Below are 27,835 nucleotides of genomic sequence, written 5' to 3'. Positions count from 1 at the left end.
GGGGGGTGCTCCGGGCAAGCATCGACGGGCGCCACCGCGCATGCTCCGGCCCCGGCTGGGCTCACCCACTTCCGCGCGGGAGCGTTGGGGCGGGGGAGGGGGCGGTGGGAGCGGCAGCGTGCGCGAGCCGGGCCGCGGGCGGGCGGGCGGTAAGTGCCACCGCGGGCACGCGGGGGGGGCGGAGCGGGGAGGGGAGGGGAGGGGAGGGGAGGGAGTGCGCGAGACTCGGCGCCTGCTGAGCGCTGGTCACCCCCCCTCCGTCCCCGCAGTGCCAAGGAGTGGGCCCTGCCGGGGCTCGCGCTGAGCCGGGCCGGGGGGGCCGCGGGGCGACACCAGGTTTAGGGTGAGTATCGGGAAAAAACACTTCGTTGTGAGGGCGGTGAGGCCCTGTCACGGGTTGCCCAGAGAAGCTGTGGGTGCCCATCCCTGGAAGTGTTCAAGACCAGGTTGAATGGAGCTCTGAGCAGCCCGGTCTAGTGGAAGGTGTCCCTGCCCATGGCAGGGGTTTGGAACGAGGTGACCACAAGTGAAAGGTGTTCAGAAGGGCAGATTTGCTCGGTTTTGCTCCTCGTAAAGGCTGGGTGTGTTTGTGCTGTAATGATTTTGGGGGGAATGGGGGGTGACGCGTGTGGGTCGTGCCCAGCCATCCCATCCCATCCCTAACCCTAACTGTTCCATCTCCAGCTGGGCTTCTTTCCCCACGAAGCGGAAACGGGGGGCACGGTGAGTGTGGGGGAGCTGATATGTCATTTCCTTCTGTCTTCCTGCTTCCGTAGATCCACCTCTTCGCTGCGCTGCGGGGAAGAGGAGAGCGGAGCTGGAGCTGGGGCGGTGGGTTTCTTTGGCGTGCTGGAAGTCAGGACACTTGGGTTCTTTTCCTTTCCCCTCTATGGATATGCCACGTGACATTCTGTGCCTTAGTTTTCTCCCGTGTAAAATGCGTGTATTTACGTGCAAGGATGCTTTCAGAATTGGGTCTGGAGAGGAAATACTTAGGCAAACTGGTGATGTTTCAGCAGGATGTATTTGGAAGTGGCACAAGTGTGCTCTTGCCAACAATGTCCTTGTCCTCTTTTACTTTCTGTTTCCTTTCCCAGTATCTTACCTTTTGTCACAATTGCAAAAGCAAAACCAACCCCAACAGGCTTACTTCGAGGAAATGGCACAGGTACAGGGGAAGCAGCCAGGTGTGACTGTTCCTTTCTCTCAGCTGCATCTCTGTCTTCTGACTGGAGGGCAGTGGAAGGGCCTCCAACTCATTTGGGTGAATTGGTCCCCTTGGGTTCCCACAGCCTGCTCCTGTGACAATAAAAGTGGAAACGGAGGGTTGCAGAAGGACTTTGTGACAGCAAGGGATTGACTATAAATCAGGAGATGAAAATCCAACGTTGATAAGTGGGATATGATGTGTCAGAGTAGTAACTGTAATGCTGATGTCCTCTGCACTATCTGATACCACTTCAGAAAGAGATCTGGGGAACTGTAGTACGTAGTTGTTGCAAAACCACAATTCTAGGCCTGATATTGGGTGCAGGAATAGTCAATTAACTGTAGGTCTGGTCACATTCAAAGGAGCCAGTCAGGTTCACGAAGAGTGTGGCTTATTAAATGTAATATATGAGGTTCTTTTGAATTGTCCGAGATATATGCGTGTTATTGAAGAATAGCTCTATAAAACACTAACAACACAGTTGCAATCACAACTTAATGTTCTGGGTGAAAACATAGGGAGATTTAGGTTGGACATCAGGAAGAATTTCTTCACAGAAAGAGAGATTAGATAATAGAATATGCTGCCCAGGGAGGTGGTGGAGTCATCATCCTTGGAGGTGATTAAGAAAAGACTGGACATAGCACTCAGTGCCATGGTCTAGTTGACAAGGTGGTGGTTGGTCATAGGTTGGACTCAGTGATCTCAGAGGTCTTTTCCAACCTAATTGATCGTGTGATTCTGTGACTTCATGTAGCCAAGTACACAAGTCTCACTGAAAGGTATCCCTTCTGGGGAGGGTGAGGAGGACAAACCTTTCGATCTGTCCCTACAATTTCCATGTCAAATTCTCGTGTTCCCAGTTTGGTATGAATTGGGGTACTTTTATACCTTATTCACCATTACTGTACAACGTGCTGTGGCTGGGACTGTCGTCCAGTGTTCCATTCTTTGTGGTCGCATTGCATGGAGTACTCAGGAGGTGTAGTTGGTAGCAGTCTTGGTAAGCAAGTGGAAGAACGAGACCACGTGGCTCCTGCCCCTCTTCACATTCGTCCCTGATGCTTGGCAGCACAAACTACTAGCCCTCCATCTGTCTGCTCTCATCACTGTGGACCTCATCGCGTGTTGAGCTTTGCATTTGCTTCACTGCTTTGAGCTTCCAGCAATAGTTTCATGAAAGTGTCATCTCTTTGCTCAGAAGCAGTCTAAAATGTGATTGGAATATTAACAATTATTAAGAAAAGGTTACAGAGTGACTTTGTGACTTTGTACTGTAAATGGTAGCCCACCCTTTTGAAGATGGCTTGCTCCTCTTGGAGCAAGCAAGAGTAGAGAAGGGATTGAGAAGTGACGGAGCTGATCAAAGATGCAGACCAGCTTCTGGACAAGGAACCGATTCCTCAACTTGAACAAGACACAGTAGGAGAAATAAGAATTTTGCTGTCATGAGTGTGAGTGGAAGAGCAGACTAAGGAACAAGGATTTCCTGCCTTTTTGGACAGATCTTGGGGTTCCACTGGAATCCGTGAGCAGCTAACTTAAGCCCTGCAAAAGCAAGACATTGTTTAGGTGAAATATAGTTAAATTGTGAAACTGGAACCCTGCCTTTAGCCTCCCTCTTCTTGCATGGGAGCACTCAGCCAGATCCATTGCCCTGTTTAGCTCCATGTCCTCTTCTGGGCAGTACTCCATAGCAGAAAGCTAGGGAAGAGGAAGGAACTGAAGCAAGGCTTCTGTGTGGGTGTCATGGGTTTGCGTGGCCAGGGTTTGGTAGCGGGGGGCGGTTTCAGGTGTGGCTTCTGTGAGAAGCTGCCAGAAACTTCCCCCATATCAGACAGAGACAATGCCAACCAACTCCAGGATGGACCTGCCACTGGCCAAGGCTGAGGCAGTCAGGAGTGATAGTGATGCCTCTGTGATAACGTATTTAAGAAGGGGAAAAAAATTATCGGGCAGATGTAATTGTGGTCAGAGAAGAGTGGAGTAAGAATATTATAGAGGATATAGTAGAAAACTATATGTGTGTGTGACTGTGTGTGTGTATGTTTATATGTATGAGAGGATAGCAGAAAACTCTGCAGACACCAAGCTCAGTGGAGAAGGAGGGGGAGGTGCTCCAGACACTGGAGCAGAGATTCCCCTGCAGCCCCCGGTGCAGAACATGGTGAAGCAGCTGTGTCCCTGCAGCCCATGGAGGACCACGGGGATGCAGAGAATCACCTGCAGTCCCTGGAGGAGACCCACACTGGAGCAGGTGGATGCCTGAAAAGAAGGCTGTGAACCCGTGGGAAACCCGTGCTGAAGCAGGCCCCTTGCAGGGACTTGCAGACCCTTGGAGAGAGGAGCCCACACTGGAGCAAGTTTCCTGGTGTAGGACTTGTGATCCTGGGGGAGAGCCACGCTGTAGCAGACTGTGCCCAAAGGACTGCACCCCATGGAAGAGTGACCCACATTGCAACTGTTTGTGGAGAACTGTCGCCCGTGGGATGGACTCACGCTGGAGAAGTTTATGGAGGACTGTCTCCTGTGGAAGGGATCCCATGTTGGAGCAGGAGAAAGACTTCTCTCCCTTAGCAGTGGCAGAAACGTGATGAACTGACTGTAACCCCAATTCCCCTCCTCCCTGGGGGAGGAGGTAGAGCTTGGGAAGGAGGGAAGGGAGGGGGGAAGGTGTTTTTAAGATTTATTTTATTTCTCATTATCCTGCTCTGATTTTATTAGTAATAAATTCAGTTAATATCCCCAAGTTGAGTCTGTTTTGCCTGTGATATTATTTGATGAGTGATCTCTCCTGAGTCTGTAAGAACACCAGGTCTGTAGACTCCATCTTTAGCCTCTTCCTCACTAAGTTCCTAGAGCTGGTTCCTCTGACTGGGCCTGAGCAGGGCCTATGTATCTGCATCAATTCCAGGTATTAGCTTGCCACAGAGAACTTTTCTTGCATTCTAGACCATTCAAACTCCAGTTCATTCTCCTTTTAAATTTCTTTCTGTCTGTTTTCTATTCTGTTTCTAATATTTCTATATATTTCTGTTTGTTTCTATCATATTTATTTAATGCTGAAGTTCTGAGACTGTTGTGATGGTCACTGTATAGATGGATATTGGAAATCAGTCCCTATCCTGCCTTGCTTACAAGAGGTAGAAGGATGGAGGGGAAATCCCCCCTAGATGTCTGTGAAGGTAAAGTGGCTTGTTGTGATGAAGTAAATTCTCAGTAGCATGAGCTAGAGGGGAGAAAACATTAAAAATCTCCTTCTGCTCTGGTGCAATTCTCACTTGGGACTACCCAGTCTGTTTTATGCAAGGGAGATGGGAACTAATGAAAACAGTTTGTTGAAAGCCAGATAAAAGTTGCAAGATTTGGTGCACTCTGAGATTTTGTACTTGGACCTTACTACCTTTCCCTCACTAGAATAATTTAACTTCAGATCTTCTTATTTCTTGAAAGTAAATGCAGACTTTTCTTCCCCTTGTCATACAGGAGTTTGTGCTGTCAGAGGTGGCGTCTCCAGCAAAGGACAGTGGAGTATCACACTTAGTAGGAGTGGGAAGTTGTTGAAGATTTCTGCGGTGGACTTGCACAAAAAAACGCAAAGTAAAACTTCTGCTATTGATGTTGTGGTGTGGTGCTCTAAACTACTGATGGGGGATATGTGTGAAGGCTCGTCCAGATGCATGTAGACTGTTTTTGTGAAATAAGTAGATGGCCTCAAAGTTTTGCAGCTGCTGGAGGAAAAGAGAGACTGTGTGAAGAACAACAATTAAGACTAGAGTGGATATGGCCAGAAAAAGAGAACAGGTGTGCCTGGAGCAAATCCCAGGGCATAGAGAAAATTCTGTCACTCCTGTTAGCGCTTCACCTCTTTGAGAGAGAACGTTCAAATCTCTCGTTTCTGATTCTGTCTTCTGCCCCCTTTTACTTACAGGCCCTTCCATGCTTCTTTGCTACATCTTTCTTACAGTAAGGAATTAGTGTTTCTTCCTTGTTTTCTGTGAACTCCTGGAATGCACTGTAGATGTTTGGGGACAGTTGATTTTCTCTCCTCTCTTGACTTGCAGACCCACATGTGACAGAAGTACCTTAAGAAAAGCATTGCTATGAGTGATTGACCTCCTCCAAGTGGAAGGAGTTTCACTCCTTAGGGCGTGACTTGCTGGGCTGCCCTTGGGTCCTGTTGTTGGGGCAGGTATTACCAAGCAAGCTTGAAAACTTGTGTTGTCCCTTATGACTTGTTAGTGACTTTCCAAGAAGAGAGAAACCACTTTTCCTCCTGCTCTAACAGTTGGAGCTCCTGCGAGCTGGTTTCCATCCCACTGCTGTCCCAAGAGTGGGCTTTGCCTATTCTACTGGTAGTTGTTGCTGGAGGAGCAAACCACCAAGGTTCAGGAGATGTAAGAGAAGGAGCAGTTAGAGGACAAGTGCTAGCAAGCTCTGCTTTTCTGTGTCCTGCTTGGCGTATGGTGGTTACATCAACTGCTTTGTGTTTTGTCCCAGTTTTTTCCTGCTCTAGGTGCTTTCTGGATAATGGCGAAGATGGTGAGAAGAACATGTGCATTTTGTTCAGAAGGGGCGGCTGGTTCTGTAATGTATGTTGCCAAAGAGAGCGATATTGCAGCTCATCAGGATTGTCTGGTGAGTGGCTTTTAGTCGGTCAGTACCTAAGACCAGTGGAGAAGAAGGGATAAGGGGGAAATTTCCACTGCTTTTTTGTTCTTGACTTTACAGTGGTATCTGATTTGAAAGGCTGGTTACTCAAACCAGCAAGTTTATATCAGATTGAAAAGCTATGGAAAGCATCAGAACTTGGCCAGGATTTTGGAGTGGGAGAGGCCATGGCTGCACTGCTGGACATGTTGATTTTTGGTGTTTTCATGTGTGTCTGTAGCTGATCAGTGATTCTAGGCACACATACAGTCTACTAGTAATAATAGGTCTTCTCGAGACACTAAGTTGGATAAGAAGGAAGTTCTTATCTACACATAGGAAGTTGTGTACTCACTGAAACCTTTGCAGGAAAGTATTCACTTGATACATGAAGGTAAAAAAACTTCCCAGTCTGTGCCTTATTTAAAATAAGAAGTAAAAATATCAGAAATTTATTTTATAAAAATATCTGTGAAGCTTGAAGTGTGCTGTGATCCTAGAATGCATTTACTTTTCTTGCTGTCAGAATGCCTCCCCTTTATTCTGGAATCTTGATGGAACCGGTTCTTGGTGTGCAGAATCAAGTGCAGATGCTGTATTCTCCCTTCAGGAGAGGGAGAATATAGCTGAGGGTCATTTAGTGCAGGAAATGCCTGCTGTTAGAATAGTTTTCTGGCTTTTGCTGTTCCAGCCTTCTTATTCTCACAGTTTTTATGTGTACATCTTTATTTTTCAGCTACCTTTTTTGGTTGGTTAGTTCTTTTTGTCACAGAATATTTCAGAAACATTTGATACCTCTTTTACAGTGTTACTTGGATGTTTTGTTTGAAATAGGTTTTATTAGGGCTTTAATGTTGCTCCAGTGTTGAAACTTCTTCCTCGCTTTTCTCTCTCCCTTCTTCTTTCTCTCTTGCCAGCAACTCTACTCATTTCTTTGCCTTAGACTTATCTGTTCTGTTTGAGTTTTTTGCAGTTAGCTATCACCTTCTGAGCAGACAGACTGTGCCTGCCAGTTGATGAAAGGGTAGCTTGCCTTTGTTTGGAATTAGCTATATACAGTTGTTGGGAAATAGTTGTGAAGAACTTCCCCTTCCTCACTCATTGTCATGGCTCAGCAGTTCTGTGGGAATTAAAGTGGCCCAAGTGTACATGTATATATTTTTTGTGGATTTCTCCCAGGCTTTGTACAATGTTCCTATGTTTTTCATGCAGTCAACTCTTGTCAGCATTGGGCTGTATGGAAATCTTATCAGAGAGAAATATTGCATCCAGCTGTAAGTCTGAACAACTGAGCACATAACAAGATGTTCAAGGTGTGGATGTCTGTTGGCTTCTCCTCCTTACTCTGGGCAGGCTGGAATTCCACATTTTTTTTATTCATGTTCCTTAATAAGTTTCTTACCTCATTATCTTTTCTTAGTTCACTTTCATGTCATGTGAAATCTCCTGTGTAGAAGAGGAGCTTCCTTTGACTGCAAAAATATTTAAGCACAGCTCCTTATTTAGCGTAGGTGAAACCTATTAAAAACCCAGAGGAAAATTAACCTCCTTAGGTAGGGCAAGTGCAAGAAGAAAAGATGTGCTCTTTGTCTCTTTTCTGCACTGGTGACTGAGTCACTCTTATTTCTTAATATTGTCCCTTCTGTCTTTAGTTATTTTCCTCAGGATTCGTGGAATCTGAAGAGTATAACCCAGAAAATCTGGATATAAGGTTTGATGTGGCATCGGTGTTGAAAGAGCTCAGGAGAGGAAAGCGGCTGGTAAGGAGTTTGTTTCTGAATCTGCAGTTAGTCCAGTCTCATAGTACTGAAGGTTATCTGGCCTGTTCTGTGCTTTAAAAGAAATACATAAAAATACCTAGTCCTTCTGATCTACTAGGATTAGGAAAATTACAGATTTGATGTTAGAATCACTGGCGTTATATTCTGTGAAATTTAGTTCATTCTGTATTAAAATGCAGGTGTTTGTTTGTTTGTTTCTGGCCTCTAAGTCCTTAGTCAAAGTTTCCTAAGACTTTGATGAAGGACTAAGCCAGTGCCTGAAACAAAAGCATGTAATCCATAAGTGGAAAGGGAAGCACCTTCTGTGTTTAGCAGAACAAAGGTCATTTATATGAGGGTTTTTTTGTAATTGGCTTTGTCTTCAGCTGTTCTCCTCCCCTACATCCTGAGTGGAACTCTTTCCATTATGAAGTTATCCTAGAAAACATAAATACAAACACTAATACCCATTGGTCTTGAAGTAATTTGGGGAAGTTACCCAGTGCCCTCACGTGGCTGTTTGCATCATCTTACAAATGTATCTGTATAAAGTAGAGGTAAAGGTAGCAAAAAGGTGGCTGAAATTATGACCAGGATGGGAGTTTGCAGGAGTGAGCTTGCCTAATGAATTACACAGAAGTGACTTGCAATGAAATATTGGACTTTCCCGCGGAGGATGGTATTTGCCTTACGTGGCAAGATTTTCAGCAGCCGCCTGTGCCGTTTATGTGCTACACCCCATCTTGTTCTAGGTGTGCAACTTCTGCCGCAAGAAAGGAGCCACAGTGGGCTGTGAGGAGAGAGCCTGCCGCAGGAGCTACCACTACTACTGCGCGCTCTGCGACGACGCTGCCATAGAAACCGACCAAGTGAAGGGAGTCTACCGGTATTTACCCAAGTGTTTTCTGACTAAGCACTGTCAGCATTTTTGTGGTGGTGATGGTGGTGTCGGGAAGAGAGGCTTGAAAATCATCTGGGTTTTAACGTTTTTTTAGAAAAGGAGGTGTTTTCTTCTCTCTTAAAGTGATGCTTGATCCTCCGTTTGCAAGCACTGGGGGAAACATTTTTCTTTCACATGAAAACTTCACAGCAGTGGGAGGGAATCTATTTAGTGTTTGAGCCTGTAACATACCTGAAAGTTCACTAGGCCAAAACTGAGGCAGTCAGTCCCTACTGACTACCTTGCTAGTCTTCAAGGACCAAGATTTTTATTATTAATATCGTGGAAATTCTCTATTTTTTTTTTGTTCAGAAGCTCCAGTAAATGCAGTCTGAGCACGGAGTAGGCTATAGTACTTCTAGGTCTGTTCACATTAGACAAATTCTGGTAATTTTCCCTCCCTATGCTAGCAGAGAACTTTGATTCCCACCAAGGACCTTGTATTTCAAGTACACTACTAGCATTAACACAACTAAATGGATTCTAAGTAAAGTTTCTGTCCTGCTCATGCTAGTTCTCGTGTCCACTGCCCTTGGGCTGCCTGCGTTGCCATTAACAAACGGAACAAGTTGTTTGGAGGATGCACATGAAGCGGTTGAGAAATTGGGACTTCAGGGACCTTTTGAAATGCTGGAGTTGTGGTAAAGTCTAAGGTGCATAAAACCCCTGATGTTCGTTTCTGTGCAAAGCCAGAGAGATCACAGGCCAGGTTAGCCTTAGATTAGTCTGAGGGATCATCTAATCACTGTTTGTTTCAAAAAGCGATGGACTACTGCAGTCCTTAGCAGCAGTGGAAGATGGGTCCTTTTGTATCAAAACACTTGCACTCTTGGCTGCTTCACTAGGGCTGTCAGTCTAAAATGCAAGGCAGTAAGCCCAGCTGTATAGGGAAGATGGTATGTTTAGTTTATGCTTGTAAAGTCTTTGGAAGTCTGCCAAGCTCATGAAGGAGTATAGCTGGGAAGATGGAAACTTCCTATGATCACAATAAATGGCTTTCATTATATATCTTTAGAAAGGATAACTTGGGCTCAAGAAGACTGAACTTCTCAAGATGCTGAAAAATAAGTGGAACTGTCTAGATAGAAACTGGTAAAGCAGGTTGAATATATAGTTTGATGTGGTGGTTGTTTGAGCTTGGAGGTTTGGAAGAGAGACCCTTAAAAATGTCACTGTGAGACTAGTTGTGTGTCCTACATAGATATAATATGGGAAACTAGAGTATAGCAACCTGTATTGAAGGGATGGGAAAGGGATTAGAAAAAGATGGTGAGGCAGACTTCAAGGATTTGAACCTAAAGATTTTTTGCATGGTATCAATGGCAAAAATTGTAGCTAGCCTGAAGTTATTGGAGAGTAGACTTGAAAAACAGTGAATGTGGACTGACAGCCCCTGCACTTTTTCGTGGTGAAATATGACATACTAAAAAGCACATCAAGGGAGAGAATTCCTTTGAGAGAGATGGAGCTGGTGTTTTTAAATTCTGAGTTGCCATTGTTGTGATGATGAGCATATCAAAACAAATAGAGCAGCAGCAAAAAGAGAAGGCATACAGTGCTGTGGAAGTGGCCAGTAAGAGTACAGGTGGGGAAATAAGTAAATTTGTTATGTTGTCTTGCAAAAATGATAGTAAGGAAGTGCTTCCAAATAAAGTGGCCTGAGTAGTAAAATATATTGTCTGTTCTTTATAAGATATTCTTGTGCTTAGGAGGGTTGTTTCTAACTGGGAAAGACTAGAATTGAAGGGAGGGAAAGAAATAAAAGCAGTCTTCAGAGGGCAATATTGGAAATTCAAGGCTGTAAATAAGGTGTCCCCATTACTTCGCTTTCTGATTGAGTTGTTAGGCATACTTAAATCTGATTTTTTTGTGCATAAAAATACATTTCATGCAGAAAAGCTGGCTCATCAAGGAAATGGACTGCATTTCTAAGGGCACTGCTTCTATTTTTGTTAAAATAAAAGAGTGACAATAATTAGAAAATGTCCTAGTAAATGCAGTTCCCTTTAAAAATTGCTTCCAAGGACTTGAACAGTAGGCTTGGGAAATAGATTTGTAAGGAAGAGTTCAACTAAATCATGCTCTTTATAAGGCATTTTTGCTTAAGAAGTGAATTGGGATCCTTCTGTAAGAAAGGCATATTATAAAAGCTGGTTCATGTTCTCTGCACATTATTGTAACCAGAAGATAAGGAATATTTCCAGTTATATTTGTTGCATTTTGCCTCTTCCAAGGAATTCACATTGCTCTCCTAGAACCAGTGAAAATATTCTCATCTTGCATACTACTAAAGCCTTTGAGGAATGGATTGAACAGCTTTAAGCTACTGGATCTCAAACAGGGTGCCCTACTTCCTCAGGATTTGGGAACCACCTTGTCAGCACAGGCAGTGGGAAGGGAGGGGCACAGAGATCTCTGTAACAGTTGAATTATTGCATGGATACAGTTTGCGTGTACAAGACTGAATCATTTATTAATTAAAACTTTCAGTATGTATAGGGTTTGTGGAAGGAGGGACAGACATTCCATTCATAGCTGGGATTAAAGGTCCAGGAAACCCAGGGAGATGCTTCTCATCAAATAGATAGGCAGGCATTTCTTTATCACAATTTACAATGATAGATGGGGCAAAACAAAGTCACGAAGAGATTTACCACAGTCTACAAGTGTGCTTGCTTATCTTGCTTTTGTTTAGATCCCAAGGCTTCTTGCTAAGATCTCTTCTTATCTCTACTGTGTCATAAAGAACTTACATTCCAACAGATCTCCAAGCAAGTCACTGGTGCTGTATGTGGTGGTGCTGTGCGGCTCTGCCAGCACATGGAGCAGGGCTTGTTAAATTCAAGCTGGCTGGGGAGCAGGTGTGGCAGGAGAGGTTCCTGGCGTGATGGTGCAGGGCGAGGGAGCAGAATGTTAGTTCTGCAGCGTTAACCTCATTAATTAACCTCTTGGCAGCATTAACCTTGTTTCAATAAGAGTTGCCTCTGACACAGTGATCACCACACCAGATGAAGTGTGTCTGACGTGGGATTGGAACAGTGGGCGGGTCCAGGCAGAGTGGGCTGATGGAACTGGTCATTCAAGGCTTCAGTGTTGAGAGTCCAGTGAGGCTCTAAAAGTAGAGATACAAGCTTGTGCATGGCCTGTGACTTCATAGCAGGTGCCTTCTTAGGTGGGTAATGCTGAACAAAAATTCTGATAATTCTTTTTAAGTGTCTTTCAGTTTATGTTTAATGAAAAGAGGGGGAAATATCTGTTAAAATCAGTCAGCATAACTCTGTTTACATATTTATTAATACTTTTTCTCTTTTTCTTAAAATTGAACTTAAATTTTAGAGTGTTCTGCCCAAAACATGACCCAAGCAATAGGACCAGTCACTATGGTGAGTTTCTTTAACACCTTCATTGATTTCATTTGTTCTAAAAAGTTTGCATCCTGCAGTCAGTAATTCATTTGAACAAAATAAATGTTACTCCACCTTCATATTGAGTGGTGGATTTCCAATCTTGCAGGAGTGGTTTGGTTGAGATCCACATGGATGCACAAAAATCAAGAAGGTCTTTTGAAGTATGTTTAAATTTAATTGAAGAATGTTTAAATTTAATTTTCCCTAAATCTCCCTCAAAACTGACTTAAACTACCATGGACCTGATCCTTTTTGGAATTATTCTGACTCTGTTCCGGCAGGTAGGCCCAGGCAGCTTGTAAAGTCCACGTGAGACAGGAGAGCCACACACAAGTTTGCACTTGATTAGCAAAGAGAGGCTGTTACGGAAGAGGTCACCTTGAGATTTTATCTGTAGTTATGTTCAAACATTCACTTTTGCATCTTCTGTATTCACTGCAGTACTTTCTAAAATAGAGCCTTTCATTCTGAAGGATTCCAAAGAACTTTTTCAGTGTAACAAAAGGGTTATACAACCTGTTCAAGGATTGCTTCCTATGCTACAGAAATGCAGCTTAATTTGGCAGTCTTGATCCTTGCTGATTCAGAGGTAATTGGAAATCTCACTGAATTAACCAGCCAAAGCTGGACTTTATTAATCTAATGCATGCAACCCTGCTCAAAGTGAAGTGGGTCCTAGACTGGCCTTTGCTCTGAAGTGAAGCTCAGTTGGACTGTGAGCATTCATAGAATCATAGAATCAGCCAGGTTAGAAGAGACCTCCGAGATCATCAAGTCCAACCCTTGATCCACTACCACCATGATTACTAGACCATGGCACTAAGTGCCACATCCAATCTCATCTTAAAAACCTCCAGGAACGGAGAATCCACCATTTCCCTGGGCAGCCCATTCCAATGCCTGATTACCCTCTCTGTAAAGAATTTCTTCCTAATATCCAACCTAAACCTCCCCTGGCAGAGCTTAAGACCAAGCCCTCTTGTCTTACTGATAGCTGCCTGGGAGAAGAGACCAACCCCCACCTGGCTACAGCCTCCTGTCAGGGAGTTGTAGAGAGTGATGAGGTCTCCCCTGAGCCTTCTCTTCTCCGGGCTGAACAACTTCAGTTCCCTCAGCCTCTCCTCATAGGACTTGTGCTCGAGTCCCTTCACCAGCCTTGTTGCTCTTCTCTGGACCTGCTCCAGCACCTCAATATCCTTCCTGAACTGAGGGGCCCAGAACTGGACACAGTACTCCAGGTGTGGCCTCACCAGCGCTGAGTACAGGGGAAGAATCACTTCCCTGGTCCTGCTGGCCACACTGTTCCTGATCCAGGCCAGGATGCCATTGGCCCTCTTGGCCACCTGGGCACAGTGCTGGCTCATGTTCAGCTTCCTGTCAATCCAAACTCCCAGGTCCCTTTCTGCCTGGCTGCTCTCCAGCCACTCTGTGCCCAGCCTGTAGCACTGCATGGGATTGTTGTGGCCAAAGTGCAGGACCCAGCACTTGACCTTGTGGAACCTCATCCCATTGGAATCATCCCAACTCTCCAGCCTGTCCAGGTCCCTCTGCAGAGCCCTCCAGCCTTCCAGCTGATCGACTTAGTGTCATCCGCAAATTTGCTGATGATAGACTCAATCCCCTCATCTAAATCATCAATAAAGATATTAAACAGGACTGGGCCCAACACTGATCCCTGGGGGACACCCCTAGTGACCGGATGCCAACTGGATGCAGCACCATTCACCACCACTTTCTGGGCCCAACCCTCCAACCAGTTCCTAACCCAGCAGAGAGTGCCCCTGTCCAAGTCTGGGCTGCCAGCTTTTTCAGGACTATGCTGTGGGAGGCGGTGTCAAAGGCTTTGCTGAAGTCCAGGTAGGCACATCCACAGCCTTCCCCTCACCCACCAGGCAGGTCACCTGATCATAAAAGGAGATCAGGTTGGTCAGACAGGACCTGCCCTTCCTAAACCCGTGCTGGCTGGGTCTGATCCCTTGTCCATCCTGTAGGTGCTGTGTGATTGCACTTAGGATGATCTGCTCCATAACCTTGCCAGGCATTGAGGTCAGGCTGACAGGCCTGTAGTTTCCCGGGTCCTCCTTCCAGCCCTTTTTAAGGATTGACATGACATTCACCAACTTCCAATCATCTGGGACCTCCCCAGTGAGCCAGGACTGTTGGTAGATGATGGAGAGAGGCTTGGCAAGCTCTTCCGCCAGCTCCCTCATCACCCTTGGGTGGATCCCATCTGGTCCCACAGACTTGTGAGGATCCAAGTGGCTCAGCAGGTCACTAACTGTTTCCTCCTGGATTACAGGGGGACTATTCAGATTCTTATCTCTTTCTACAAGCTCCAGAAGCCAGCTGTCCTCAGGACAACCTGTCTTACTGTTGAAAACTGAGGTAAAGAAGGTGTTAAATACCTCAGCCTTTTCCTCATCTTTGATAACTATGTTTCCACCCACGTCCAGTAAAGAATGGAGGTTTTCCTTGCCCCTCTTGTTATTGATGTATCTGTAGAAGGACTTCTTGTTATCCTTCACAGAAGTGGCAAAATTGAGTTCAAATTGTGCCTTCGTCTCTCTAATTTTCTTTCTACATGACCTAACTATATTCCTAAACTCTTCCTGAGTAACCAGCCCTTTTTTCCATAATCGGTAGGCTCTCTTCTTTCCCCTAATTTCCTTCAAAATCTCCCTGTTCAGCCAGACCAGTCATCTTCCCTGCCGGCTCGCCTTTTGGCACACTGGGACAGCCTTCTCCTGTGCTTTCAAGACTTCCTTCTTGAAGCATGTCCATCCCTACTGGACCCCCTTGTTTTCAAGGGTTGTTTCCCAGGGTACACTCTGAACTAGTCTTCTGAGTAGGCCAAAATCTGCCCTCTGGAAGTCCAGCGTAGAGGTTTTATTGATGGCCCTCCTTGCATCCCTGAGCATTGAAAACTCTATTATTTCGTGGTCACTGTGCCCCAGACGGCCTCCGACCACCACATCTCCCACCAGCCCCTCTCTGTGAACAGCAGGTCTAGCAGGACCCCATCCCTGGTAGGCTCATTTACCAGCTAGAGCAGGAAATTATCCTCTATTCACTCAAGGAATCTCCTAGACTGCCTCTTCTCTGCTATGTGGAGTTCCCAGCAGACATCCAGCAGGTTAAAGTCACCCATGAGAAAAAGGGCTGGCAATTTTGAGGCATCTGCCAGCTGCTTGCAGAATAATTCATCACCCTCATCATCCTGATTGGGCAGTCTGGAACAGACTCCCACCAGGATGTCAGCCTTGTTGGCCTTCCTCCTGGTTCTGATCCACAGGCACTCAACCTTGTTGTTACTGACTTCAAGTTCCCAGAGTCAAGAGACTCTCTAACATATAGAGCCACCCCTCCACCTCTCCTACCTGGTCTGTCCCTTCTGAAGATCTTGTAGCCACCCATGGCAGCACTCCAGTCATGTGAGTCATCCCACCACATTTCCATGATGGCAACTACATCACAGCTTTCCTGCTGCACGATGGCTTCCAGTTCCTCTTGTTTGTTACCCATGCTGTGTGCACTGGTGTACATGCACTTCAGCTGGGCTGCTGATTTCACCCTTAACTCAGGCTTTCCACCCTTATGCTCCTCTCTGGAGAGCCTGGTTTCAATCCCTTCCCCCTTCAAACCTAGTTTAAAGCCCTCCTGATCAGCCCTGCCAACTTATGGCCTAGAGTCCTTTTGCCCTTCCTAGATAGATGAAGCCCATCTGATTTGAGGAGACTAGGTACCACGGAATTTGCCCCATGGTCAAAAAAACCAATAAGATGAGTTTTCCTAGTCCTCTCCTCATTCATCCCTGCTACTGCAGGAACTGAGGCAAACACCACCTGTGCTCCTGTCCCATTAACTAATTGACCCAGCACCTTGAAATCCTTTTTAATCGCCCTGGTACTTCTTCCATTAATATCATTAATGTCTTTGTGTTGTCAAATGTTGCACATACGATGTATGATGTATTCCCTGAGAACAGAGTTTTCTCCTAGAGTTCTTCCAGAGGCACCTAATTTGGAGACCCTCTGAGGGCTAAATGGATTCTGTTGGCAGTGTCTGCCCTGCCTCCTAAATCACCTTCTCCCACCTGTCTGATAGAGTAGCTGTTCCCCAAGCCAGAGGTCTCTTGCTTGTAAGCAGCTCTCAGATGCACACGTGGCCCTTGGAATAGCTGGGGGAATCAGCTGGTGAATCAGCTGAAGTAGCAGGTGCTCTGTCTGGGCCATCTGAGCAGGCAGGGGATGCCTGTGCTGAGGTGTTTGCAGGTCTGCATAGGGCAGTGAGGGAGACAGGCTGGGGTGGAAGTGCTCTGGCTGCATGGTAGTTCTGACTTTCAGGATCCAACTTGGATGAAGTAACTCAGCACTGGGCTGTGTGGGAGCACAAGCTGCCTCTCCAGGCCTGTTTTCCCCAGTAGCTTCAAGAAAATAGGGTCAAGGAACATCCCCTTGTTCTTTGTTGAGACAATGTTCTTGTGCTGAATTGTCGGGGCTCTGCTGTTTAATTAAGCAGATAAGATGCCTTAGGGGCCAAGAACTCTCCTTGCAGCTCTACACAGGGAGAGGGCAGCTCCACATGGGAGGGCAGTTTGGGCTTGGAAACAGGCTCCAACATCTGTTTAACTGGAAATGTTGGATATGGACAGAGTAAAGGCTGACAGAGAGCAGCAGGTGCTGTGCAGGGTGGGAGAGGTTGGGCTACTCTTTGGGCTGTGTTCCTCTTGTTGTATAAGGTGTCCTCATGGCAAATATCAGGGAGAGTTTAGAAAATCCCATCACATGTCAAAGATGTCATGCAAGGAACACTTTGTATCTACACCTATGTCTCCTGGACACAAATTAGGCCATGCAGCTTTATTTTGGATCAAGTCAGAGACTATGATTTCCTTTCATGCTGTGAAAAATGCAAATGTACGGCATCAGTACCCAAAGCCCAAACTTGTTTCAACAGCCTCCTCGTACAATGACTCCTCATTCCTTTTGACAGGATGACTTCTAACAGGAAAGACCTTACTAAAGTGCCATCCAGAGGTTCTGGACTTAAATACAGAAGGCAGCATATAACCCCACTGCACTTAAAACTCTCAGGTTTTGTTGGGTGGTTGAACTCTTCTCAGGATTTCTCTGCTCCTGCCATCTCTTCCTTGCCAGAGTTATCCTTCTCTGATACTGTAGCTGTTTCGAAAATCTGCCAGATAGGCTGTTGGCAAGAGGCTGCTGCATGCTAATGGAAAGGACACAGTGAAAGCAGATGATTTTGCAGAGATCTAATACCACATCACTAAAAACACTTTGTAGCATAAATAATATTCAACTGACAAGTCAGACTGCTTCTGGAGGTTTTCTAGGATGGTCATTAAATCAATGAAAAATCTAATGCCATTTGCATATCTTTGGGACACCTAAAATAATTCTTTATGCAGTCTTAATTTTGAGGGTGTATTAACATAAACAAGAATTGTCTTAAAAAAAAAAGAAATCGTCTTTTTAAATTTGCCGGAAGTTTTTACCACTAGAGGTAGTGCTGCTGCCAGGGAAAATAAGTTCACTCTGCAACAATCAAAAATCTGCTGAGTTTAAAAGGTAAAGTGATATTCTAATGCTACAGTGATTTGCATGTTTTCCTAATGGTTCAGGGTTGTAATTTTTCTTAGATGGAAATAACATGCATTCCACTGAAATGTCAGGTATTTGGGGAAGCTGAAACATACTCTTGCCTTGCCACCCAAAGTGCCTCACTTGAGTAGCTTTTTGGGATAAAAAGAGTTTGAATGATGTGTAGTCATCAGTCTGAGGTTGTTGCACTTGTTTCTTTGTTGTTTATTGATTACTAGGTGCAGCTAATAAGAAGAGAAGATATACATTGACATCTCCTACCATCACAGAAGAAATGGTAATTCTGAATTTCAGCAGTCTAAAACAGGAACCCACATCTGCTACAGCAAAGGACTTATTTAGTGAAGTATTTTGACTGTGTGTTCAGAGAAAGACTTCCTCACAGAAACAGTTTGCTTGTCCTTTACGGCTGCCTCGTTTGGATCTTGCCATTCTGTCAAACCAAAACTGTTTGCATTTGAAGCCACTTCAGGCAGAGCTGGCATTGCCCTCCTGTAATGTGGCAATTAGACTATAAATGCAGTAGGACCCTCCAAACCAGGCTGACTTGGTGGCTGTGATCCTGGCATGGGCAGAAAGAGCTTCCCTTTGGGGGCTCCATTTCTTTGGAAGTACAATGCCCCTCGGGTTTGCTTAGGGCTTGACACGGCTTCCACGAAAAACTGCTTTTGATGAGTCAGTCGGTCTTTTAAACCTGCACTTGTTTGTGTGAGCACACTGTGCTCATGGTAAGCCTGGCAGACTTTCATTGCAGATCAGGCAGCTCTGGACTCTGCAGATGGCCTTCCCAAGGGTTTGAAGCTATCAAGCAAACATCCCTCTGGTTGCAGGGGGAATTGTTTTACAGGCTGTTGTTAGGAAACCTGTAAATAGAGCTTCTTTTAAGTTTTGAGGTGATTCTCTTGGCTCTACAGAAGTGTGCGTGGGAATTCTCTTTGACATTTGGAGGGGTTGGGATTTTCTCTTTCTAGAGGAATTGGTGTCCAGCTTTCCATGGGGAAAATAGTCTGCCTTTCCCAGGTCTTGAGATTAAAGGGAGTTCATATGAGGGGATGTGGATGATCATATGAGGGGATGTTTCAGCATTTATGTAGTACTGTCAGAAGGGTTGGTTATTTTTCTCCAAGAATTTCTCATCTGGTATTATAACTGAGATTTGTTTGACCAGTTACTCACAGTATTGCTCTGTTTCTGGTCTTCTCCCATGCTAGTGATCTTGGAAATCAATACAAACACTGCAAATAAAAAGGTGAGGGGTTTCAGGATTTATCACTGTAGGATAAATTGTTTACCACTGTGTAAGCAATGCACGTTTACACTGGTGGAGTTTTGGGACAGAACTGAAGAATTGTTCACAGTCCTGTGGTATGACGTGAAACAGGAGAGACTGACTGCATCCTGTCCAAAGGAAAACATTCCCCTTTTCCAAATCGTTCCCAGCATTACATCAGGTTTAGGGAGCTAAACATCATCTGCCCTGGGAGTTAGCAATAGACATTTGTTAACTTTTCTGCTATTTGCAAATGAAGTGATTAAGGAGGGTGGTGTCCCAAGTGTTGGGCTTTTCTTAGTGTTTTTGCTTTTTGCTTCCATTTTAAAAATTGAATGTCTGAAGAGGAATATCGCTAGCTGTGCAGAAAAGCTGACTGTATTCACAGAAATGCAGGCTGCTCTCTATCTTTCTGGTAATGAAAACAGCAGTAAATGTTAGTATGATGTAAAAATATATTGTTTTGATTGTCTTACAGAAAACAGAAGAGAAAGCAGAAGAAAACCATTTCCAAACACTAAAAAGAAAAAACAACAGGCATAAAGGTGAGACTGACTTTATAGAGCAACTAGGAGGTATTATGATCTGTTATGTTGAAGTCCAGAGCTTGGAGATAGCTGGTAGCAGTGATGCTGCAAATGTACCTTTATTGTTCTCCTGAGATGAGTGACTGTCCAAGCTCTGGCATGGCAGCAGAAGTCTGATTTGCAGAATGACTGTGGAGCAAACAAATGTCTGTGGTTTGGCTGAGTGAGACTTGCTGTGTGATGTGAGCTGGTGATTCACCTGAGAATGCCCCCATTCTGGCTGCTGCGTTCAGCTCTGTGTCTCCTGCAAATGGGGGTGCCTCTGCCTGACCTCCCTCCTCCGTATGAGTGCAGCTAAATTTAAAAGGGAACCTGTCCTCCTTCACTTTAGTCTCCTTGTCCTGAGCCCCTCCTGAAGGAGAGAGGTGAGTTCAGCATGGTGGTGCTCTGGAGAGGGTTAGCTGAGGAGGTGCTGCGAGATGTGGGGGCAGCATATCTTACCTTTTGAAGCCTGGGTGTACATAGGGTGCTTAACACAATATAGCAATTTACTGCATAAATAGGATATTACAACAGTGAAATGGACCACAGGACCAGTCCTTCAGTGGCGCGCTTTTCATGTTACCCTGAAGCTCCTGCTGCAATTGCTTGTCGGGATTCTGCTGTCACCTGGAAGTTTGGAAGGTGCTAGTGGTGATTATTCACCTCCTGTGGATATGCTTAGTGTATGGGCCTGGTATTTCAGGTGGCTGCCTAGTGCTTTTTTCTGAATTTCTACTATCACTGTAAAGAACAGGGAATCTATATAGAATCCTGAAATACTTGTAGGGCATCACATGTAAGTGAGGTGACGTTTCTTTTCTCACAAATGTCTCCAGTAAAACATAGTGTTTTTAATGGAGACTGGCAGACTTCTGTGAACTGTCCGATAGCTCTTTCCTTTTGAACAACCCATTGCTCATTACTGAGACTTGTTGCTGACCTGCTGCTCCCAGATGAATTAAAAATAGACAGTTATTTCTCTAGCAGTCCAAATCTGACAAAGTAGGTCTATAAAATGGGCTGTAATAAACAAGTTTAATGCCTGGATCATTTGGAGTAAAAGTAGCCTTAATTATTACTAAATCCAATACTGATTCACTTCTTGCACTGTTTTCTGGTGTGGTTCTAAGGATTGGAAGAAGAACAAGCAAGACAAATCACTTGCTTTCCTGTACTGGAGAGTTCCAGGAGTCTTTAGGAATGGTACATTTAGAGTTACTGAGATATTTGCTTTTGATGAACGAAGCTAAACCTAGAGCTTAGGGAATTTTACACCCAGCATAGTGCTTACATTTGCCAGACCACTTTTTTGTTCCCATTGAAAAGGGCTGCATGGGTAGCTGGAGGAGCCAGAGATTTGCAAAAATATTTGCTACCAGAGGGAGGTTTTTCACCAAAAAGTTTTAGTTTTAGTTTCTGAAGACAGGGAGTAAAGCCCACTTTACAGATCACTTTTATGAGTGTGTTTTTGTGTTTTAACAGTCCGGATAGACCTTGTAAGGAAATGCAAACAGGCTGGGCTTCTAGATGACATATTTGAAGAAATGCTGGACACGCTTCACCTGGCACAGGAAAAACTAATGGATGACAACACTTCAGAAACAGGTATGGAGACCCTTGGGGGACTGCTCTCAAAGCAGAAATGCAGATCTGAATGCCAGGTACTTGGCCCTGGGCCACCTTCCTGGGGATACTGTAGTGCTAAATATAATCCTGTCTTATTTCTGCAGCTGTGCAGTGGGTTGAGAATGACCTTCCCTTTTAAATGTTTAAAATTAAAATTCCAAGGAACTTTTCTCAACATTATATAAGAGCTGCCAACTGAGCATGCTCTAGTGAGACCTTCTGACTTGAATTTTTGAAGCCACCTTTTACCCACTGGCATAAACATAGGAAGGCTCAGAGTGGCCTCTTCTCCCAGGCAGTGAAAAAGAGAGAGGTCCTGAAGAGAACTGGAAGGTTTTATTTGGATTGTAAGTCTGTGTTGCTCTTACAGCTTCACAGAGGGACCGGCTGTCTGTTAATATCAGCACTCTCTTCTGAGTGAAAAATCTCTGAGTATGTATACTTTAAGTCTTTGACTGATTTGTTACAACTAAACTGTCAGCTCTTAGTGCCTATCTGGGGTTTTCATCAGTTTTATCAGCTTCTATGAAGTACATTGTTCTTGGGGAATTCCAGTTTAATGTTGCTTTGTCCACAACACCATTAAATAAAATTTCAAACCTTCCTCTCCTATTGTACTCTGTTTTACAAAGTTATGAGTAATACCTTTGCATAAAGAATGCTATTTTATGCAAAGTAACTGAAGCACATGCATGGAAAGTGAAATTTCCCACCTAGATATGTCTTCCTTCACAAGCAGCTGGTGTGTGACATGATAGCAGCTGTTGGAAGCAGCAATGAAGTCCAGGACACATTAGAGATTCAGAGTCTGCATCACGAAGGAAACCTCTTAATGGTCAGTTGAACTCTGTGAGCATTTTGTATTTTGCTTCAACAGAAGCTTCAGGTATGAAACTGATGCATAATTCTTGGATGGTTTTTAACACTGAACAAGAATAGCTCTGTCCCACACGTCACATGATCAGTCAGAGGAAAATGGTACGGTCAGCCCTGCCATCACACAGTCCTGACACAATGGAATGGAATATGACTGAAGTATATTGCTCTTTTTTAAATGGACTGTTCATGTGGTGCAGACCCAAAAAGGGAATTATTTTCTATAGAGAACTAAAAAGAAAGTAGAATTGACAACTTGATCCTTCTTTCTCATTATAGGTTGTATGAGAAGGAAGACATCTTAAAACCTCAAGCAATCAGTATGATGGAAAATAACTAACTACTGTTTTGTGTTCCTTCTAATGTAGGGCTCTGTAAACCTTTACTCGATAATATTATATCAAATTATCTCTTTCCCCAGAATATGAAGAGACAGTAATGGCACTGTTTGACTGTGGACTGTTTGAAAATATACTGACAAATATTCATTCAGGTACGTGCGGAAAAGCTGTTAGAACAGTAGCAGTTGGTCTGGGTTTTGGCATTGAAGCTATTCTTCTGAGAATTTTGATAAAATGATAATTTAAAATGAAAATTCCAAGGAACTTTTTTTTTTTTCAATATTATGTAAACTCTTGAATAAAAGCCATTGCTACCTGAATCTTTAGAAATTCAGCCAATTTTGCTGAAGGGGGCAGGCAACTCAGTTCCACAGCTTTAAAAGACCAAAGGGTCTCTGCCCCAGGGGAACTCCCCTCTCCTGCAGGTTATTTTGGTTCCTTCTCTGCAGCCTCTCTTCAGTAGCTTGCCTGTGTTATAGCTCTGCTGCTGCCTGACAGGTGTTCAGACTAATACCTTTAACTGAAACACAGCAGCCAAGCACTAGCAGAACTTACCCGGGGCCTGTGGCCATTCTAACATGCTTTGAAAAACAAGATGAGAATGCTCAGAGTGAAATGGAAACAATGGCAGGAGTGGTTGCTTGGGATGAGCAGTGTGGAAGGAAACTCTGGGGCTGATTTAAGCAACAAGGCTAAAACTTTTTCAGACAGGTGAGTCTCTCGCTCCGATTAACTCTTGCTCTCTAAGAGTTAGCAGCCTTGTTCTGACTTTTGCTTTAATTTATTACAGTGAAAGGGGCTTTAATTAGCTAACACTGAGGTTCACTGTGTGAAGGCAATGTTTGCTGTTTTCCCTTCACTTGACTGAAAAAGCCAGGCTCCTCCCTTTAGTCTTCTGTTCTTGCACTTAAATCCCCTTTTCAGCAGTAGGAGTGTCTGGTGTTGCAGTTGTCTGACACAAGGTTCTGCCAGTGTCAGACAGAATGTCTGAGGGCATTAAAACATCTCAGATCGGAATTCCTCACGTGACACAACCTTGGATCGTACTTGTTTCTTTCACAGCTGCATCAATTATTTCACTTTCTTCTCAGCTTGCAGGAAAATTTCTTGATATTGGCACCTACGTGCACACAATCATGTGATTCTTGCGGGTACAAGTTGTCCCCTCTCCCAGTTCCCCATGATTTGGGCAGCTCAGTTCTTCCTGTACCACACAATCTTCTTTTCTGATGCCACTGTCCTCCTTTTAATTTTAAGGTCAGTAATGAAAACACACATCAAGGCTGTTTCCAAAACTGATTGAAGAGGAGCTCTTAATATGAACCAGTGAGAAAGGAATGAAAGTGAGACTGTAGGGAGGGAAGAATATCACCAGGGGGTTTTTTTTGTTTGGTTTGGGTTTTCTGTTGTTGTCACCTGCCTTACAAGCTCTAGATAGGGAGTCTCTGTGGTGATGTACTAAGTCAAGGAAGAAATAAAGTGAGACTAGTATAAATACTGTGTCTTCTTTGATATTTTCCTGGAGCTGATGATTTTGGGTCATCTGACATGCCTTACCTTCAATCCATTTTTGCATTTTATTTTTTTCATTTGTTGCATTATCATGCAAACCCTGTTCTAAAGCCTTATGTGTCAGCACAGCAAGGTTACTCTGAACTGTAACTGTTGATACTGCTATTTTAAATCCCTTTTATATGCAGGGATACACAGTTCTCTTGCAGCATGCAGCTTTACTGCAAACTTGTCTGCTTGTAAAACTTTCCATACGTGCTATGGAAAGTCACTCTCCTGACGTGCTATCACCTCAGGAGCAGTTTCAGATTTCTAGGTTGGAGGTCCTTGTCCTCTTCTCCAAGGAAAAGTGACTTCCTTTAGTTTTGCTTTCAGTTCTGTTGTGCATCCTGCTTGGGAAGATACCTCTCCATCAGCTTCCATTTCCTCTTTGCTGGTCAGCTGTCTGTCCAGTAGCTTTTGAGCTCCTTGGTAGCATTTGTTTTTAGGGGGTTTGTAGCAGCAAATTCTGCAATTAAGTTGCACGGACAAAAGGCCATGATCCTTAATTTTAAAACAACAGTGCAGTGCAGTTCCTCCACTGAGAGTCCACAGCAGTTGTCTTACAGAAGATCAAGGGCAGTCCTTCCAGGCCCATGTCCCTCAGGCCATACCTGATTTTAAAGAAATACATGTTCTTTCCCTTTAGGTCCTCTATGAGGTAGAAGGTTCCTCATCTGTTTCTGCCTCCCTGTGGAAGCACTGCCATAGGCCAGTCATTCCCATCCCTGACATCTTTCTCTGGGCTATTTCTATTTCTGCCACATCCTTTTGGCAGAAGAGAAACAGCTGTATGTCTGAGCTGTAGGTCTTCCATCTGTAGATCGCCCAAATGCTGAATACATCCTCACAGAACATTCTTAGTTGGAAGGGACCCACGAGGATCACTGAGTCCAACTCTTAAGTGAACAGCCCCTATGGGGATTGGACCTGCAACTTTGGCATTACTAGCACCATGCTCTAACCAAGCTGTTTTGTTTACTTCTCATAATTTTTTAATTCATATCCAAATAGTCGCTAGGAGGGCTTTTTTTTCCGGCTTTCACTTGTGTATGTCCAACTTTTTCTTCAAGTATGTGCCTGCTAGTTCTTGTGACCGCATGGGCTTGGTACCACATGGAAGTGCCATGAAGGCTGCCTGCCCCCCACCCCTGCAGTGGAGGGGACTGTTTCCATTGTGGATTTGTCTGCTGTTGAGCTGTTAAACACTGTGAAGGGGCAGGCACAGGTTTTGGGGGGCAGCAGGGGGAAGTGCTGTCAAATATTGCTATCACCTGACTGCAGAGAGAAGGAGCCATCTGCTTCTCTTCAGTCAGAGCAAGCGTGGGGCACCAATGATCTCCTACCAGAATTTTCCATGGGCAGCAGGCACCACCATCATTCTGGAGCCTGTTTCCAACACCCACACCCAGCTCTGGGTAATGTACTTAAAAACATGCACGTACATAATCTTCCACATACATGCACAGACAGCAGCAGTTATGGGCTTTCTACTGCAGAGGAAGAAGCAGCAGGGAGGTGGAAGGCCAAAGGTGCTTTGCTTTTTTCTTTTTTTTGAATCAGTTAAGGTTCTGTAATTCCAAATGTCATGGGATAAACATCTGGAGATAATTTCCCCACTCTACCCCTTTGGAGACATCCTCTTTCCCACAAAAGAGAAAAAATATTTTCAGTTTGTATAAAATGTCTTTTCCTTCTTACCAGAATGTGAACTCTGACATTCTCACACACTGAGAAAAACTCATTTGTTGTTCACAGACCAACCTTGCTGCTCAGAGGTCACCAACACCTCTGTGTGTCTTGTTAACTGAACAAAGCAGGTACTTCAATTAAAACTTGCAATTAACACTGTAAGGTTTGGTAATGCTGCTGAATACTGGCAAGGCCTGTTACCAAGATCTCACTGACTTCAATAATCTTTAACATTAGGAAAATGGAAGCAACAGAGAGAAGCAGAAATGCAGTCAGGCAGAGCTTTGCAAATAAGGTAAACACCTTGGTTAATCCCATCAGGGTACTGTCAATAACAATTCTGCCAGAAGCAGAATTAAATGCTCAAGTTGTAGTTTTGAGCATAGAGCCGTTGAATGCAGTTGTCCAAATCATCTCTTTTTAGGTTTAATTGTCTCGTATGCTAAAATCTGCTAGTAAATTTACGTTAAGACTGTAATTCAGAGATGTTATCTTTAAAGATTTAAAATGCATCTTTTTCCCATAGAAATGAAATCTGAAAAGGGAATTGTTAAAGTTCATATGCCAGTTGGCACTGGGTTAGTAACTAAACTAATAATTTTTACATATGATGTGATGGTTTAAATTTAATCCCAAAACCAGCTACATTATGGATTTTGTTAGGTGGATAACAAAGTATGGGAACACTACTTTGTGCTTTCTTTGATGTATCAGTTGGGCTCTTTCTTCCAACACATGGTCCAGCTTTTCATGAAGAGCCCAAGCGTACAGAGTGGTGGGTTAAAGATGTTGCTGAAGAAAGGCAGAGGATTGTAGTTTAAACTAAGCATTTGTAGCCTCTGCAGTGTTTATGCATATGTAACATGTATTTTAAATTAAATAAATAGTTATGTATGAATAAAGGCTTTTTTATCCTTTTCTTTTTTGCAATAGGAACAGAAGAAAAAATACAAGAACTTCTAGAAAACAGAAAAAGACTGGATCACAAGATAGAGCTACTGCAGGACTTAAAAGAAATCCTTCCTACCCCAGAGAGCACAGCCAGTACATCTAGTATGCTGTCTGAATAACGCTCAAGTCTGTCTGTAATCGTGTCAATATTTAGGATTTTCTAATGATAGAAACCCTAGAGCCCATCTGGTTCATGTCTAAGTAAGTTCCCGCTCCCAAGACAGGGACATAAACAAGAACTGGGTCACATATTCATTTTTATACCTCAATGGTGCAATAATTTTAAGTTTTTAAAATTTTCAAATCTTCGTCTTCAAACCTTACTGTGTAGTACTTCAGTGTTACACACTAAATTTAGCTTTTTTAAACCCTCCAGTGAAGACTTTTTGCTCCAAGACAAGGGAACATCAGATGCAACAGAACACTTGTTAAAGTCACTTTTAACTGTGGAGCCCTCTCCTGACTGTGCCATCGCTGCTTCACTGTCTGTGTCTAGGCAGTGATGTTTTCAGAATCATATTGGTGCTTTGGCTTTCCAAAGAAGATAAACGAGCAGAACTTGCACTTAAGGAAGCCTTTTGAATGTTGAACAGGACTTAAATTAAAAAACCCAAGTTATTCTTGTTTGACTGGTCAATGTGTAACTAGTTCTGCTGTAATGGCAGTGGCAATACAGTGTTTACAGGCAGACCAAAAACAGTTGGGCATTATCCTCGGAATATGTACAATGTCAAAGGGATCAAACAGTGGTCTGCGTCTTCCTTTCTCCAGTACGAAAGGATCCAACTTCCCTGTGTTTTGCCTTTAAAAAGTTGTTTGAATACAGAAAAGCATTGTTTAGCTACAAAAGGTGAAGTTCACAAAATAAAACATTTTTTAAAAAAGCTATGTATGGAGTTGTGCTCACTGCCCCCCCCGCTGCATAGGATGTGACCAAGGAGGGGAACAGTGTCAGGCCCTGCTGTAACCACCCCATGCCTCAGTAGGAAGCAGAGCAGCACCAGTGTTCCACTGCCCTCATGGTTTCATGAGAAGTGTAACATCCTGTTACAACAGCTGTACTCTGCCTCTGACCATTCAGAATTCCTGACAGGAGCTTGTTCTGTAGGACAGTGGGCATCAATAAGCACAGAACAACGTTCAAAACAAGCTCTTGAACTATTAGCTGTGTCCCATAGAACAAAATACTAGTAATTTTAATTGCTTATACACTTCAGGCCTGCTGCCTGTCTGGGCCCAGCTTACTGCCCATGCCCAGGACTCAAGTGCCACTCAGAGCAATTCTGCCTAGAAAACACCCCCCTAAAACAAAAGTGCGTTAACGTGGAGCTCTGTTATTAAAAATACACGATGAGAATAGTAGGTGTGTAT

At 44.1% G+C, this 27,835-nt stretch overlaps 1 protein-coding gene across 5 annotated transcripts; it reads left to right on the top strand.

Annotated features, from left to right (window-relative positions):
* Window positions 1–93: 93 nt before the first annotated feature.
* PHF11 (PHD finger protein 11) lies at window positions 94–27,359 on the top strand. Of its 5 annotated transcripts, XM_051779338.1 has the most exons (13): window positions 224–343; window positions 777–831; window positions 4,697–4,810; window positions 5,711–5,848; window positions 7,513–7,620; window positions 8,373–8,506; window positions 11,897–11,943; window positions 17,807–17,865; window positions 19,337–19,403; window positions 20,910–21,032; window positions 22,351–22,422; window positions 25,751–25,808; window positions 26,447–27,358. In XM_051779338.1, exons 4-13 carry the CDS (start codon window positions 5,741–5,743, stop codon window positions 26,565–26,567), a joined length of 897 nt encoding a protein of 298 aa, XP_051635298.1. In that variant the 5' UTR covers window positions 224–343; window positions 777–831; window positions 4,697–4,810; window positions 5,711–5,740; the 3' UTR covers window positions 26,568–27,358. The 5 variants fall into 5 exon arrangements, with proteins under 5 accessions (XP_051635299.1, XP_051635297.1, XP_051635298.1 ...); XM_051779339.1 differs by lacking the exons at window positions 224–343; window positions 777–831 and adding an exon at window positions 94–149; XM_051779337.1 differs by lacking the exon at window positions 777–831 and having other exon boundaries at window positions 212–343.
* The last annotated feature ends 476 nt before the right edge of the window (window positions 27,360–27,835 follow it).

Source organism: Manacus candei, unplaced genomic scaffold (genome assembly GCF_025592945.1).
Source record: "Manacus candei isolate 608988 ecotype Guabito, Panama unplaced genomic scaffold, ASM2559294v1 h1tg000014l, whole genome shotgun sequence".
NCBI lineage: Eukaryota > Metazoa > Chordata > Aves > Passeriformes > Pipridae > Manacus > Manacus candei.
The sequence above is the reverse complement of the archived record's forward strand: the minus strand, read 5'-3'. Positions and strand labels throughout refer to the sequence as shown.